Below are 15,013 nucleotides of genomic sequence, written 5' to 3'. Positions count from 1 at the left end.
AAGAATAAAAGTCCTCGCTTCATATGGCAAGTCTTTAAAAGGACAGACTCAAATGCTCTACTCTTCCCAACTGCAGAGGTCCAAGATCATCTTCACAGCTTCCCAGTGAGCTGTTGACTCCTTGCACTGAGGCAAACGCCAATCAAATTGGCTTTCTATATAGGGAGTTCCTTTTTCTGTGCTTTTCACACCTGTGACTGCTGTGAAAAAGAACTCCACTGGATAATCTGCTCTGAAATTCTATCTACAGTGAGTTGACAGGAATTTGTTAAATGGGGATGGAAATGTTGGGGAACATCCAACAAAAGTTGTTCCATTAGCACAAGGATGTCTGTCTATTAAACAACTTCCTTTCTCTGTGCCCCCCTTAATCTGCCTTTGGGCTTTCCCAAACCATAAAGCTCCATTGCACAAACCAATTATTGGCCTGATGGAACTACTTTGTTGGATATTGCCCCCTGACTTTACTTTCCTGTGTACAACCTTGCAGTAGAAAGCTTTCAAGAAGAATTTTGATCTGATTTTTTTTTAAAAAAACCAGATACTAATAAGAAAACACACCCTGCACACATGCCTGTAGCAATATCTTTTGCATGTTTCAGGCTGAGGTAATCTAATAGTGATTTTAAGTCTCACGGAAGATCAAGTAACTTTTTTGAAGTTAGGAAATTCTGATCCAGTGATTTAGTTAGAAACAGTCCAATATTCTCTTTGGAGATTTATCCAGTTCAGTAGGCTTCTGTGATTATTCTCTTGCATCATCCTGTACCAGAATACAGCCATACTGCTGGGGGCTGTGGGACTTTTAAAGTTCTTTGCACATTTATTTCATACAGCTTTTACATTTCATTCCCTGCTTGTTGTTGTTCAGGGTGGAGGGAAATTAGAGCCAGTTCCTTCCACCTCCCAGTCATGCAGCACTATGTACTCGCTGTATCTAGGACCTTTGAGTCTCTCTGAATTCAATAAAACGTTGCTTTTATGAAACTGTTTAAGATCAATTTTAGGATCAATCCTATTCACATTTACCTGGGAGTAAGTCTTATGGAACTCAATGGGACTTATGCATAGGACTCTTATCTCTGCACAAGTACCCTATATATGCTGCTTTACTTTTAGACATAGAGGGGAAATAATGTATTTTTTGATACTAAAATTTGTGGCAGAAAGATCCATGCTATCTTTTATAATACCCTACTCCAGTGTGGCAGACAGCCTTATCTAAGGGGCAGTATATCTTGCTTACCCTGTTTGTTTTTTTAAAAAACAAAGTATTACCGGTACATTGATTTTTATTCAACACTGATAGCTTTGTAGCTGGAGGCAAAGGTAACGTGTTGCTATTTGCTATTTACATGTAAAGATCTGCATAAACACTTGAGAGGCATGAAGTGTTATGTGTTTATTCACGATACATTATTTGTTGAATGAATCTATGGATAGCTTTGAGGCTCTATGAACAAGCTAATAAAAATGGTTAAGAGCTGGTCATCTAAGAGTTGGATAGGAAAGTATAGCTGTCACAATTATTACTTAGTGCATCTATCTAGGATTGTACCAAGTGCCTCTCATGCACTTCCATGCTGCTTTTGTAACTGATGTGTTTGGGGAGGAGGGGCAAGATGGGGTAATGGTATATTCCTAGTCCCACACAGTTAACAGTCTTGATAGCTGTGGGAATGTATTAATATATTTTGCAACAAACATAAAACTGCTGCAAACTGATGACCTGGAAAGAGCCTTGGTGCATTCAACTTTCACTAAAACCAGTGGAAAATGGGGAAGTCATGGCAGAAAGAATCTTAGTACATTCTGTAGCTTTAAACTGAGGTCTACTAGCATAATTTATCCAATTCTACTATTGTTTAACATAATGGTAATAATAAATTTAATTGCAATGCAATTTCATAATGTTTATACCTTTGATAAGGCTTCACCAAGCTGTCCTTGATTTGGAATGGGAGCAATTTCCATCAGGTAGCTGGGGAAGGTTCAAGAGATTAAACTAAATATTGGGCTTCATTGTCCAAGACCTCTGCAGCAAGACATGGTTGCACCATTAGAATATCAGAAGCACTACTGCACTGAATAGAATGTACTCCCATACTTGCAGCTTAAACCTGTTTCTCCTCCTGAATACATGCAGGCTTAAAATTAAAGATAATAGCCCAAGCCTTGTTTACAGGAAGACCCTCTGCACTGCAGGGGGTTGGATTAGATGACCCTCATACTCCCAACTCTACAATTCCATGCTTTCATGTGTGGAGGTGTAGGACTCCAACAAAGTGGAGTCAAACGCATGTGAGCATGCTTTTTAAGGCTGAATATATTTGAGCAAGCTGGGGCTTTAATTCCATACTTACTTAGACTTAAAGCTACAGCCTAATTCTGTGAAAAGGTTTAGCTTTGAGATTTGTTTTCAGCAGCAGGGCTTAAAACTAGTAGGCTGTATAAAATAAAATACCTGATTTGCTGAACAATGAAATCTGTCTCCTTACTTAAACCAATTCACTCCACCCCACCCCCCCATCAGGTATCATAGAAAGGAATACTCCCAGGTCAGTTTCTGGTCTCTGTTTCTTGTCCGAGTTATAAGAACCCAATTAATTTACGAAATTTACGAAATCTTGGTCCATGGGGTCACGAAGAGTCGGACACGACTGAACGACTGAACAACAACAACAATTTACGAAATCTAGTAAGACTTGCTGCCAAGTTAATCATAATCGGGATTGTGAAAGCTCTAGTTTTAAGAATGAGACTTAATTATATACCAGTTTCCTGTACCTGTTATATTAAAAACCGCAGGCCGGGGGAGATGGAACATGTCTAAGAGGCGGTCAGGCAGTTGTGCAGTGTTACGTGTCTCCTCCTCCTCCTCCGTTATCTTAATACTGTACAGCACTGTAGTGGCAAGAGGTCTGAAGGGGCGGAGAGTCCGCCAGGCCCGAATGATGTCTCCTTGAAGGCGCAGGAGCCCGGGGCTGGGCGCCAGGCTCTGACCAATAGAACGGCCCAGGGAAGGAGAGCGCGAGCTCTTTCGAAATCGTGGGCTCCCGCGCTCCAACGCGTCTCCCTCCAAAGCTCGTGAGGGACAGCGCGCGCGCGAGGGGCGGGGGATGGGCACGCCTTTTCCCCGCCCGCCACCTCAAGGCCCCGAGTAGCACAGGCTCGCGCCCTCAGACTTTAAACCTCTTGGCAGGCGAGAGAGTTGAGAGGGGAAAACCACCCCCAACGGCAGCTCCGCCTCTCGCGAGCTGGCATTGGCCTCCGCTTCTCACTTCCCCCGTATTGGCCGCCGAGCTTTAGCGGCGGCTCCCCATTGGCTCCTCTAGTTTTGGATACCAGATTCAAAGTTTTTAAAAGTACCCGGCAAAGAAATTCCGCCCAGAGCAGGCAAGCGGGCTGGTGGCGGCTAGGGAAGTAGCGCCGAGGAAGAGCTCTGTTTGGGAAAAGGACGGAGGAAGAAAAAAGGGAAGGAAAACGTAGAAGTGCATCGACTCCTCCGTTCCAGGTACAGTACAGGGGAGGGAAGAAGGGATGAAAGAGGCGCCTGCAAGGCTGCAATGCCCGCTTTGGGGAGGGAGCGGTGTGGGGGGCTCGGACCCCCCCAAGAACGCCTGATAGGAATGGATGGGAAGGGATTAGGATCCAGCTTGGTATGGATGGGCTGGAAAAGTCCATATTTTCCCCTCTTCTCCCCAATAAAAGGGAACTGACGCTGGAAAGGAGTCGCGCCGGCGGGAGAACCCTGCGTCGCTCTCCCGCGTAGTGGAGGGGGAGCTCCTTTAAAGTGCGGGAAATGATGATCCCCTTTACTTTACCCGCTTTGCTCTTCTCCGTTTATTGAACTCGTTTATTATCCCGCGATCTGCTCAGGAGATGAGTTTCCTCCCCACCCCGGCCACCCGCCTCCCCCCCCACCCCAATTGTGCCTTACATCGCACGTGGAACATGGATTGGGGAGCCCGTGAAAAAACACTAAATGGTCTCTTCCACCCACCCAAGATCCTTTTTCTCCACCTCGCCCCGCAAGGTTATTTTTCCTGCCCGGGGGGGGGCACAATTTCTGCAGGGCGCGGGCGGGTTTGCGCCTCCCTCGCTTCTGTAATCTGGAGCCCGCCGGGGTTGGGAGCAGCCATTAAGCGCGTGCTCGAGCCTTGAATTGGGGGGGGGGGTCGGAGGTGGATTTAATATCTGTTCCCCCCCCCCAAGACATACATTTATTAAGGGGGAAACCAGGCAGGCGCGGGCCTCCCATGTCCATTCTACCATCTCCCGCGCTCCTTGAGAAGGCGCCTCCCCAACCCCTCAGATATGGCAGCGGGCTGAGGAGAAATAACAGCGATTTGGGACTGCTCTAACCAACCAATAGGGGTGGGTCGGTGGGTGAGGCGAGATAGACAGAAACTGCCACTCACCTTGATATTGGGGGGGGGGGCTTTTCTCATTGTTCCTTTGGGGACGGCAGCGTGAGGCAATCTTTCCTCACACCTAGATATTTTTGCATTTTAGGATGCCCCAAACAGCATCTAGATTTCCCCACCCCCTTCACATTACAAACTGTATCTCACTGTTGAGTAGGGTGCTTGAGACTGGCGGTGTGCTTAATGCACCATAGCTGTATTATTTTTAGCCACCACTAGGTTCGTTGATTGCCTCGCCTTGGAGAAAGGCTACCTGTATTTCTCCTGGCCTTTCCCTAGCAGCAATCTAAATGAAGGGGGAAACCCCTAATAATACTTGAGAAAGTAGAAGCATTCTTTCAGGACCCAGCTGGAAATGGCCTATGGCTGATGATGCTTTAACTGTACAGCAGGGAATTGGACAAACATGCCTATTCAGGACCAACTATCCTGATCTGCCATTTTGTAGCCCTCCTTTTATAGCTTTCCAAGTTGCTCCATACCTGGCATACAATATGTCTATAAAGAGTAAATACAGTAATTTTTAGTTTGGCGGTTTATCCTCATCTTCGCTGGATGTAAAATGCCTTATAAAATGTGTTTGTAAGTTATTTTGTTCATTTGTATTAAAGAGAGCTGTCTATAAACAGTAAGAAATAATCACATGTATAAAAAGCCCTCTATTTCTGCAGCGTAATTTTAACATAAAAATGTTGAATTAAATGTTTTAAAACAAATGTACAGCCCTTCATCAATGCTTCCAGATTGGTTTACCAAAAATGGACAACAATTAAAGATGAAAGGTAGATTGTCTTCTGAAATAGTTTTAATGCTAATGTCTTTTTATTTTTGTTTTAGATACAAATCTGACAATATTTAAAAACAAACCACTTTGAAAATGAAACGTGATGTTAATTGTTACTATGTTCACGGTGGACATTCACCATTAAAACCAGGTGGAACAGAGAAAAGATCAGAAGAGCTCTGTATTGCTAATTATAAAGACTTTTGTAAAGACTGCAATAAAGACTATCAGAAGGTTTTCTACAGTGACCTGCACCATGGAAGTCCCAAGAGTGTCAGCATCCAAAGTGGTGAGGAACCTGTACATAACAACAAAGAAAACCAAGAAATACTGTGGAGGCATGTTCAGAGTGTCAGTGAAATGGACAATGGAAATGAGGACAGTGGGTATTCCTCTTTGTTGGGCAATCAGCATGAACCTACTGTCCATGATGATAGCATGCTTTTGGCAGGAAACATCAATAATACACCAAATCACCATCTTAATCAAAGAAAGAATTTGCTTCCAGTCCTCCATTTTGAAGAACTTGTCTGCTCAACTTTGAAAAAAACTAGTAGAAGAAATCCAAAGACATGGGCTCTTGTCTTAGATAAGATTGTTTCCAAGCAAAACATGGAATTTAGGAATCTAATTGGCAAAAGAATGGGACTAGATAAATTAGACATTCTTGGTGAGCTGTTCCATGGAAAGTTCAGTCATCTACTAGCAAGTATCTTAAAACATCTCAGCTATATGGACTTGATAAAGTGAGTTCATTTAATATGGTGTTTGTACATTAAGCTGAATTATAAGGTCACGCTCGAGACCATTTTTACTGTGGTGCACTAATTTTCCTCATGGATGAATATTGTATGAAGACATAACTTATGTGTCAGCTAGCATACCCATGTGAAGTATTGTGCAACTATTCTCTTTTACTGTTTGTTCCCAGTGCTCTGGCAATAAATATATATCTCAGAATGACCTTCGTTGGGTGACATCCAATCAGCAGAAGAGACCTGTTGGTCATGCAACAGGATTTCTCTTTCTGTTCCCCTTTGCAGTTGCACCAAACTCCAAAATATACTCTGGAGGATTGGAAGACCCTCTGAGCATATGAGGCGAGGAAGGGGAAGTCTGTTCACAACATTACATTGGATGTTACCCATTCAATTTAATTTGTTAAGGCATTGGTGGGGAAAACAATTTTATATTTGTAGATGTTAGAGCCCTTTATAATTTTTCATTTCTGCTTTCCTTTATTTCATTTCAAACTTCAGAATAGAATATGAACCTGTCTAACACCTATGCTGTGCTAAGCTTAGAGTGGACACTTCTGAAATGTGCACATCCTTTCTAAAAGGAGGGCATGGGAGGGAGATGAATGTACATCTCTGCACTGAGGTTGCCTATAGTTTTATAACATGGAAAGGTTTATAAATGGTGCCTTGAAGGTATCTGTAGGTAGAATTGTGTACTTGGTTAATCAATGGGATTTGATCTTATTTTCTGAATATAACTGATGGTTTTTTCACAACAGTGTGGCTAAAGTGAGCACTACGTGGAAAAAAATTCTACAAGATGACAAGTGGGCTGTCCAGATGTATAACAAAGCACTGAAATTGACTTTGGTAAGATTCTCTACTTTCCCCCATTCTAAGACCTGTTTTTATTATTGAAGCACCTACACATCTAGGAACTGGGGCAGGGGTTTCCATTATTTCTGTTGCAAGCCTCTGATTGCTAACACAACTAAAAAACAGAGGTGGAGAACCTCAGGCTCTGTCTGGCCCAGGTCACACCTCACAGGCTCTCATTTGTACTCCCAAGTGTTCTTGCATGGCTGAAATGCCTCCATGAATTCTGATGGTGCCTCTTCTATGAGGGTAGAGAGGTACATGCATAGGAACTAGTCTACTGTACAAAGGCACAATTTGGATTTGTTGCTCCACCCAATTTTGCCTCTGGCCCCACCCACCACTGACATGTTGGCCATTGGGCTGAAAAGGTATATACACCTGTCCTGTAAAGGTAACTTGCTCATTTTCTCAGGTCCACAAGTTTGGGCTGGATTTGTTAGCCTGCTTTTATTTGTACCAGATAACTTGGTAGGGCCTGATTAATATATGTGGCAGGGCTCAAGAGTAAGGACTGGGCCTTGGTCAGGTTTGCATGCAGCTGTTTTGCACCGCTACTTGTGCAAGCAGCAAAGCATTTCAGGAGTCTATATGCTAGATTGTCAGTGGCAATGCTTGTACAACCAAATCTTGTTTTAATAATCTGACATATTCCTAAACGTCATACAACTACACAGCACTTTGCAAACATACAATCTATTAAGCAACAATTAACTATAGCTTCCCATTATGTCCAAACCTGGAAATGGCAGATAATGGCTTCTAAACAAGTCAGACTATGAAAAGGTGGCTTAAGGCTGGTTTCCAGAACCTGGTTTGTTTGGGCGATATTAACCATAGTTTCCAGTTCGGTTGGAATAGAAATGTATGACTAATAGAGGCTTCCTGTCATGCATGCTTGCTTACATAAAGGTGTTGTATGTGAATGCATACACATTGTGCAAAAAGATTCCTGCGTTGCAGGGGGTTGGACTAGATGATCCCTGTGGTCCCTTCCAACTCTACACTTCTATGAACCTCAGACATATCTCAGTTTATTGAGCCAAGATTGGATTGTGAATGTGGCCAGTGGCTGTTGCTACTGGCATTCCGTCAAATAGATTTTTTTTAAAGCCCTGGTTCCAGTCTTGCAAATAAATTTGGGGAAGATACTGGCCTACACATACATTTAGTAGCCTGCCAGTCAATCCATATTTGTATTGCTCTCTTTGGAAGATCCAAAAAGCAAAAAAAACAAACACTTGAGGATCTAATTTTTAATTAGGTCCCCAAAGACACGTTTGGAGGATATTGGGCCATGTGCCACCTAGACGGCTGATACAAGCTGTGGGTTAGCATGCCCTGTTCTACACCAGGGGTCTTTTATTCATGCAAATTCCTGACAATTTGGCAAAGGTGCTGAGCCATCTCTATTGGTCATATAGTAGATTGTCTTTTGTAGGAACAGTGCCAGTAACTAGAAGGAAGACATCTCTGAAGTATCAGCTAAATTTCCTTATTCTGCTTTTGTTTCTTTACTCCCTGAATACAAAATCAGGTTCAGATGTGTGTGAGGTTGTGTGTGTATACTAACAGATAAATAATACTTTACAGCATAAAACAAATGGCAGTCTTGTAATAAACATTATTTTCTTGGCAGAATAACAGCCTGAAGGCCTCCAGACAGGGTGATACAAGGGAATATGCTCTTTGTCGAGAACCGTTAACTCACGTTCAGAAAGTATCAGCTGCACAAAACTCTAAAGAAGCATCTAGAATCAAGGTGGACAACCAGAGCTCTTCCTCCTACAGCCGGTACACACAGTTTTCTGAGGTAAAGTGTTTTTAATTCCAAGTGGCTTCTGGTGATGTCACATTATTAGTAATAATTTCAAGTACAATGGCCCCATATCATGTGCCAGTTATTCTTATACAAACTTTGTGAAGCCAGATTAAGGGAGCAATATATTGAACTGTTTAACAGGCTGTATCTTTTGACAATAGAATTTGAAGTAGAGGAAGCCTTAAATTCTTTTTAGAAGGGCAAGCAAGCTGGAAAAAAATGTTGTGTTTTTATTAAAAGAGCTTCATTTTGATTCAGGGATGTTTACAAAAGTAAAAACCTTTTTTTTTTTTAAATTTTGCTCAACAGGTTGCCATGACTTTGAAAAACACCGAAAGCCTGAAAGTCTGCAGTTGCTGTGGTTCCCCTGCTAAGTATGATTCCCATCTGCAGAGGGCAACATGTATCCGTGAAGGCTGTGGTTTTGACTTTTGCACAAAGTGCTTATGCAGCTACCATAGTGCCAAGGACTGCTCAAGTGGAAAGTCTTTGAAGCCCTCCTTCAAATCAGGACCCCTTCCTGGTACCAAAAGAAGCAAACAAAATTTACGCAGGCTTTAATTTGAACTGAGGGACAGGCTGTGTCTGATTTGGAAGTCCAAAAGAGTGAATATGAAAGAAAGAACCAACTTGTTTAAAACCATTTTTTAAAAAAGAATGAAAACATAAATGAATTTTGGAGCATTTTTCCAGTGGGTTAGATGCTTTTAAATTTTAACTTGCTGTTCCATATGTCCTACCTGCTGTTTTAAAAAGGGTATTCACCAAAAAAAAAATTAAATTAAATTTGTTTTAAGGGGATGGAGAGAGTAGCAAGCTAGCATCTGGACAGAAAGTGGAATTAGGTTTTGAAAGTTCGGTAGAATAAATTTGTTTTAAGGAATGAGCTTTTGTTTTAATGTACTCAGACTTTATGCCTTACAAAAGCTTTTAGAACTTTACAGTTGGATGACAATGGATATGAAATGCATTTTTTTTGCTAAATACGCAAGAATACCCTTGTATTTGTGGTTTGAAATATTTATTGACCAAGTTTTGTCTAATTATTTTCAAAGCATTGGATGTGACTGGGATTAATAACCACTCTGGTCTTCATAACTGCTGAAACAATACTGTTTATCATGCCCCCATTTCATTCCTGGGCAAATATCCTGATGGCCAGTTATCCCTTTACTTTTCTTCAAATCCAAGATGCTTCTCCTGCCTATATACTTGTAAATACTTAAATATTTGTCTGTCTGTATGCTGAAAAATAAATTTAACTTTATAAATAATGCCAACACTATGTTTGTTACAGCACACAAATAACTACAGACAGGTACATTCCTGCATGGACAAAACTCCATACAATGGGGGAGGCAGTTGCACACACCATACCAAGCTAGCCATGTGCACATCGCAGTTCAGGCCCAATGAAGAGTCACTAGGGACAAATAGGCTTGGAGGGTCACATTTGACCTCTGGCCTTGAGGTTCCCAACTCCTGGCCTACATTTTTAGAAAGGAAAATTGCCCTGAGCAATAAGAACAAGAACTGTGTAATTTTTCTTTAAATCCTCTCTCATAACAAAGAGTTCCTTGACAGTTATACACATGCAGCTGGAGAGAACATTTCTTCGTCATGCTTAGAAATCAAGAATTTCTCAGAGTAGGAGCATTTTAAGCACTGTCTGGTATATACGAGAGCTTATTTTACTGCAGGGATTCCTGTGGTACTTAACTTATATGCACAGTGGTGTGGGCTTAGCCCATTTGAGTTCTCGCTCATATACTTGATGTATCCCCATGATTCCCAGCTACAGTATATGTGACACTGCCTACCAACTTACCTACAGTGAAATGTTGCTCCCTACAAAACATTTTCTCTTCCATGTTTTTTAGAAGTTCTCTTGTGGCATTGATGTGTATATATTGCACATAGCCTTAGCTTTGCCTTATACAGTTTTAGGTACTTATTAGTAATTATTGCCACAATTGTGCTTTGAAAATGTAGGTTGCTCAAAAAATTACATGGGGCTGGTATCTTTTTCTAGGGTCCTTGAACTGGCCTAAGTTACACCCTTTTCTTTTACAATCACTGCTTAATTATTGCATAGCTTAAAGGAGACCACACGATGGGGCTGTTGCAGCATTACACAAATGTCCTAGGAAAACATGTTTTCGAATGGGAGAAGAAAAACTACAGTGCATTTTGATTCATTTTTATGAGTTGTCATAAGGCATGATCCACAACTTTTTTCTTGATCCCACCACGCCACCCTGGTGAACCACAGACATCCACCTGAATCCATTTAAAAAATAATAATGTTTAGACTTTATAATTTTTACAGAAAGCCCACAAAACAAGTTAGAGTGAAAGGGTTTGCAGGGAAAGAAAGAGATGGGATCAGAAAGGAGGCTGCAATGATCTGATGTGGTTCTGCATGCCTTTATATTTTCTTTATGGCTGCTTACATTATTTGGTGTCAGGAAGTCATCTCTTATGAATGTACTTCCTTTAATCATGATGAAAAGGTAAGTGCAAGATTTCTGTAGTGGATGGAAGAGATCCTACTTTTTACCACCTGGTGTCAATGTGGCTTACTATGATAAAAAAATAGGGAATATAAAATAATATATAAATTTCAAGAAGTTAAAATCTCAGGAATTGGAGGCAAAGGACTTCCAAAAATCATGGGGAATCCCATACAGAAACCTGAAATAGTAGCCATAGGGGCACAATGCAGTCATACTTCAGGTTGCGAACCACGCTGACCCAGAAGTACTGGCAAATATCTTTTTCGGAAGATTTCTGTAAGAGCAGGATGACTACTGCTGAACCCCTATTGGCAGTAACTGCGAAATACCGGGTACTTCCAAGTAAAGATATGTAAGGTTGCACTGTAAGTGTGTTTAGGATAGAAGCCCAAATCATGGCCATCTACTTTGCAGTAATACTGTTGGAGGCAACTTGGTGCTCCACCATCTGGCAGTTCGGTACAATGAAGTCTGCATTCCATAGGTTCATCAGAGGGGTGTGGCCGATTATCTCAAGGCAATTTGGCCTTAAAATGAATAATTGAGAGGATGAGGTCTTGGGCTCATTGATCTGTTTGGCCTCCTATTCCAGGGCAATGATAAGACTGAACATTGGCTCTGTTCTTCACAACTTGTATTCATTTCCCCCTCTCCTTCCCACTAGAGGGCAAACTGCATCTTTTCATTTTCAAGCAACAAAACAAGAACCAAGTCTCATTTGAGCTAATTTGCAAGTTGTTAACCAGGCATGAATCAGAAAGGGAACCATACAGCTTGATAGGTACATGTCTTCTCAGTATTTTATGAGGATTTAATTCAGTTTAACTTATTGCATTACAAATGCAGATGTGTCTTAGAACACCAATGAACTGGGGAAAAGATCAGCTACAATTTGCTCATAAATACATTTTAAACAGCTACGTCAAACAATGCATGCTTCTCATTTTAAGGTAGAATGCCATTTCCATCTAAAATCCCAGTGATATAAGAAGTAATAATTCCATGGAAGCGGTATATTTCTATAGGATACATTTTAAAAGCTAAATTCTGCTCCAAGAAAACTGTATGCTGTGGTTAGTACAAATATATGTACACATTTCCTTATTTTCTATATTATATTCTCTCTGGGTTGGGACACAGTGCTATGCAGGTGCTTCCAAATACCGGTTTCTGGAAACTTAGCAGCAAGAGTAGGCCTATTCTTGTGCTCAGGTTTGCCACAGGCATCTGGTTGGTCACTGTGAGAACAGGATGCTGGACCATTCTAAGTTGGTGCTGACTTTTAAAGCCCTAAATGGCCTCGGCCCAGTGTACCTGAAGGAGCGTCTCCGCACACATTGTCCAGCCCGGATACTGAGATCCAGCGCCGAGGCCCTTCTGGCGGTTTCCTCACTACGAGAAGTGAATTTACAGGGAACCAGGCAGATGACCTTCTCTGTAGTTGTGCCTGCCCTGTGGAATGCACTCCCACAGATGTCAAGTAAAGAGACAACTATTTGACTTTTAGAAGACACCTGAAGGCTGCCCAGTATGGGGAAATTTTTAAACATTGGATGGTTTATTATGCTTCTGTATTTGTTGGAAGCTGCCTGGCTGGGGCAACCCAGTCAGATGGGTGGGTATAAATAATAAAATTACTACTACTACTACTACTACTACTACTACTAGATGGTCCATAGAATTGTAGAGTTGGAATAGAGCACAATAGTAATCTAGTCCACCCCCTGCAATGCTATGTTGTGATATAAGGCAATAAAGTACCATGATACATGCAAAACAAATTTAAGAATGGATATAACTAAATTGTGTGCCTGAATAGGCCTGAAATGAAAAAAAAAGTTCAGCATCTAATTATGACTGACTACAACACAAATGGATGCCTTGCACAGGTGAATAGCAAACCTGTATCAAAGTTAAGCATAGCTATATATGCCACTTTTTTGGCAGGGGGCGGACATTACTACTCTGACATTCCAAGCATGGAATCATCTGTTGCATGTGTGGCTAAACACCCTCTGGGTGCCTTTATTTTGTATCACAAGGGAATTAAGACTTAATGGTCATGTTTGCCTTTTAATAGTCATGTTTGCAAAACATGATTAACAAAGGAACACCTGCTGGAAAATATTTTACTGCAGCCCAAATTGCAAAAGAAGAATAAAATATTGTTATCCTGTTAGGGAAACAGAATTCTGCTCCTTGTCAGATTTCTAACTAAGGAAATGAAGACTCCAAAGTGGGAGGTGTTCCTATCTAATTTCCTCCCTGTTTCATATGCCTTAGTAAATATTAAATTCAATTTGGAGCTATGTTTAATGAAAATACACCTTTTAATCCCTAAATTTTATTCCCATCAGGCCTCCACTGCAGCAGACTTAAACCACATTCGAACTTTCATGAGCTTCCAAGCTAAGACTCTGAATCAGCAGACTTGACCTCTGCAAAGGCCCTCTTACTCACAGCAGTCACAGGGGGCCGAGTGCAAAAGAGAAAAATAACTTCAAACAGTTTTTTCTAACCCTACCTGCTCTCTCCTATGTATCCATTCCCTTGGTATTCAAGGATGAAACGGAAACAGAATACCCTCTCCACCTCCAGATTGGAGCGTTATGTTTCTTGCCACGGAAAAATACCAATGTGTTCCCTCCTAGAGAACTCCTGCACTGCAGTAGACAAACGTGGTTCAAGAGCAGTATACATATAGCATAAACTCATAATTTAAAAGGTTATTCAAATAAATCAGTACCATTGCAAGGTTAATTTTTAATAGAAGTCTGAATTAAGTTATGGTACACTAACTTAACTCCACAACTCTACTAATTTAACTCTGCCCCAAACATTGTTATGGATGCACCCAAGACACAGAAAATTAGAGAAAAGATCCAGCAGTGTTTTTACAGCTATTTCATTCACTGCTCAATAGAAAGGGGACTTCAGGATGATTTGCTAACTGGCATAATGAGAGCTTGAGATATTTATGGATGGATGGGCAACGATCAGATACAGGGCAAGACCAAGTGAGAGAAGGTTTGGGAGATATAGAATTTATATTGTATGAATATTTTCAAATTAGAGGTTTCTGAAATATAATTGGTTGTGAACTTACAGAGAAGGATTAAGGCAGCCAAATAATGTTGAGAAATTAATTTGTCAAAAGCATATCCAGTTTTAAAAAAATATTCATAGCACTCAGTACACAAGTGAACTATGTTATAAAATGGGAGGATATGACTGCATTGCAGAGGGTTGGACTAGATGACCCTTGGGTCCCCTTCCAACTCTATGATTCTATGACTGGGACATCAATCCCAAGAAATATCTGGAAATATATATGGGAAAATAATTCCAAATATATTCCAACATTAACAATGATAGCTAATACTATAAAGCTTTGGACAATGTGGCATTTAACATCAACTCAGACACAGTGGTACCTTGGTTCTCAAACGCCTTGGTACTCAAACAACTTGGAACCCAAACACTGCAAACCCGGAAGTAAGTCTTCCTTTGCAAACTATTTTCGGAAGCCGAACATGCTCTGTAAGAGTGTTATGCTTCCGATTTGAGTGGTGTGCCACACTACCATTTCTGAGTGTTACGCTTCCGATTTGAGTGCCACGCTTCCATTTTGAGTGTTATGCTGAGGTCTGTCTGTTTTTTGCTATTTATTTTGAGTTGTTTGTTTTTGCAGCTCTTTTTGTTTTGTTTTTGTGACTGTGTGGAACCCAGTTCAGCTACAGAGTGATTGTGTGACTGCAGAACATAATTTATTGCTTTCATTTATGGGTCAATGGTCTTGTTAGATGGTAAAATTCATGTTAAATTGCTGTTTTAAGGGTTGTTTTAAA

At 41.1% G+C, this 15,013-nt stretch overlaps 1 protein-coding gene across 1 annotated transcript; it reads left to right on the top strand.

The window, feature by feature from the left end:
* Positions 1 to 5,278: 5,278 nt before the first annotated feature.
* On the top strand, positions 5,279 to 9,923 carry FBXO5 (F-box protein 5). Its single transcript, XM_033144026.1, has 4 exons — positions 5,279 to 5,957; positions 6,731 to 6,821; positions 8,467 to 8,640; positions 8,959 to 9,923. Exons 1-4 carry the CDS (start codon positions 5,305 to 5,307, stop codon positions 9,208 to 9,210), a joined length of 1,170 nt encoding a protein of 389 aa, XP_032999917.1. The 5' UTR covers positions 5,279 to 5,304; the 3' UTR covers positions 9,211 to 9,923.
* The last annotated feature ends 5,090 nt before the right edge of the window (positions 9,924 to 15,013 follow it).

Source organism: Lacerta agilis, chromosome 3 (assembly GCF_009819535.1).
Source record: "Lacerta agilis isolate rLacAgi1 chromosome 3, rLacAgi1.pri, whole genome shotgun sequence".
NCBI classification, from domain to species: domain Eukaryota; kingdom Metazoa; phylum Chordata; class Lepidosauria; order Squamata; family Lacertidae; genus Lacerta; species Lacerta agilis.
Note: the sequence above shows the minus strand (reverse complement) of the source record. Positions and strands in the feature narration are given on the sequence as shown.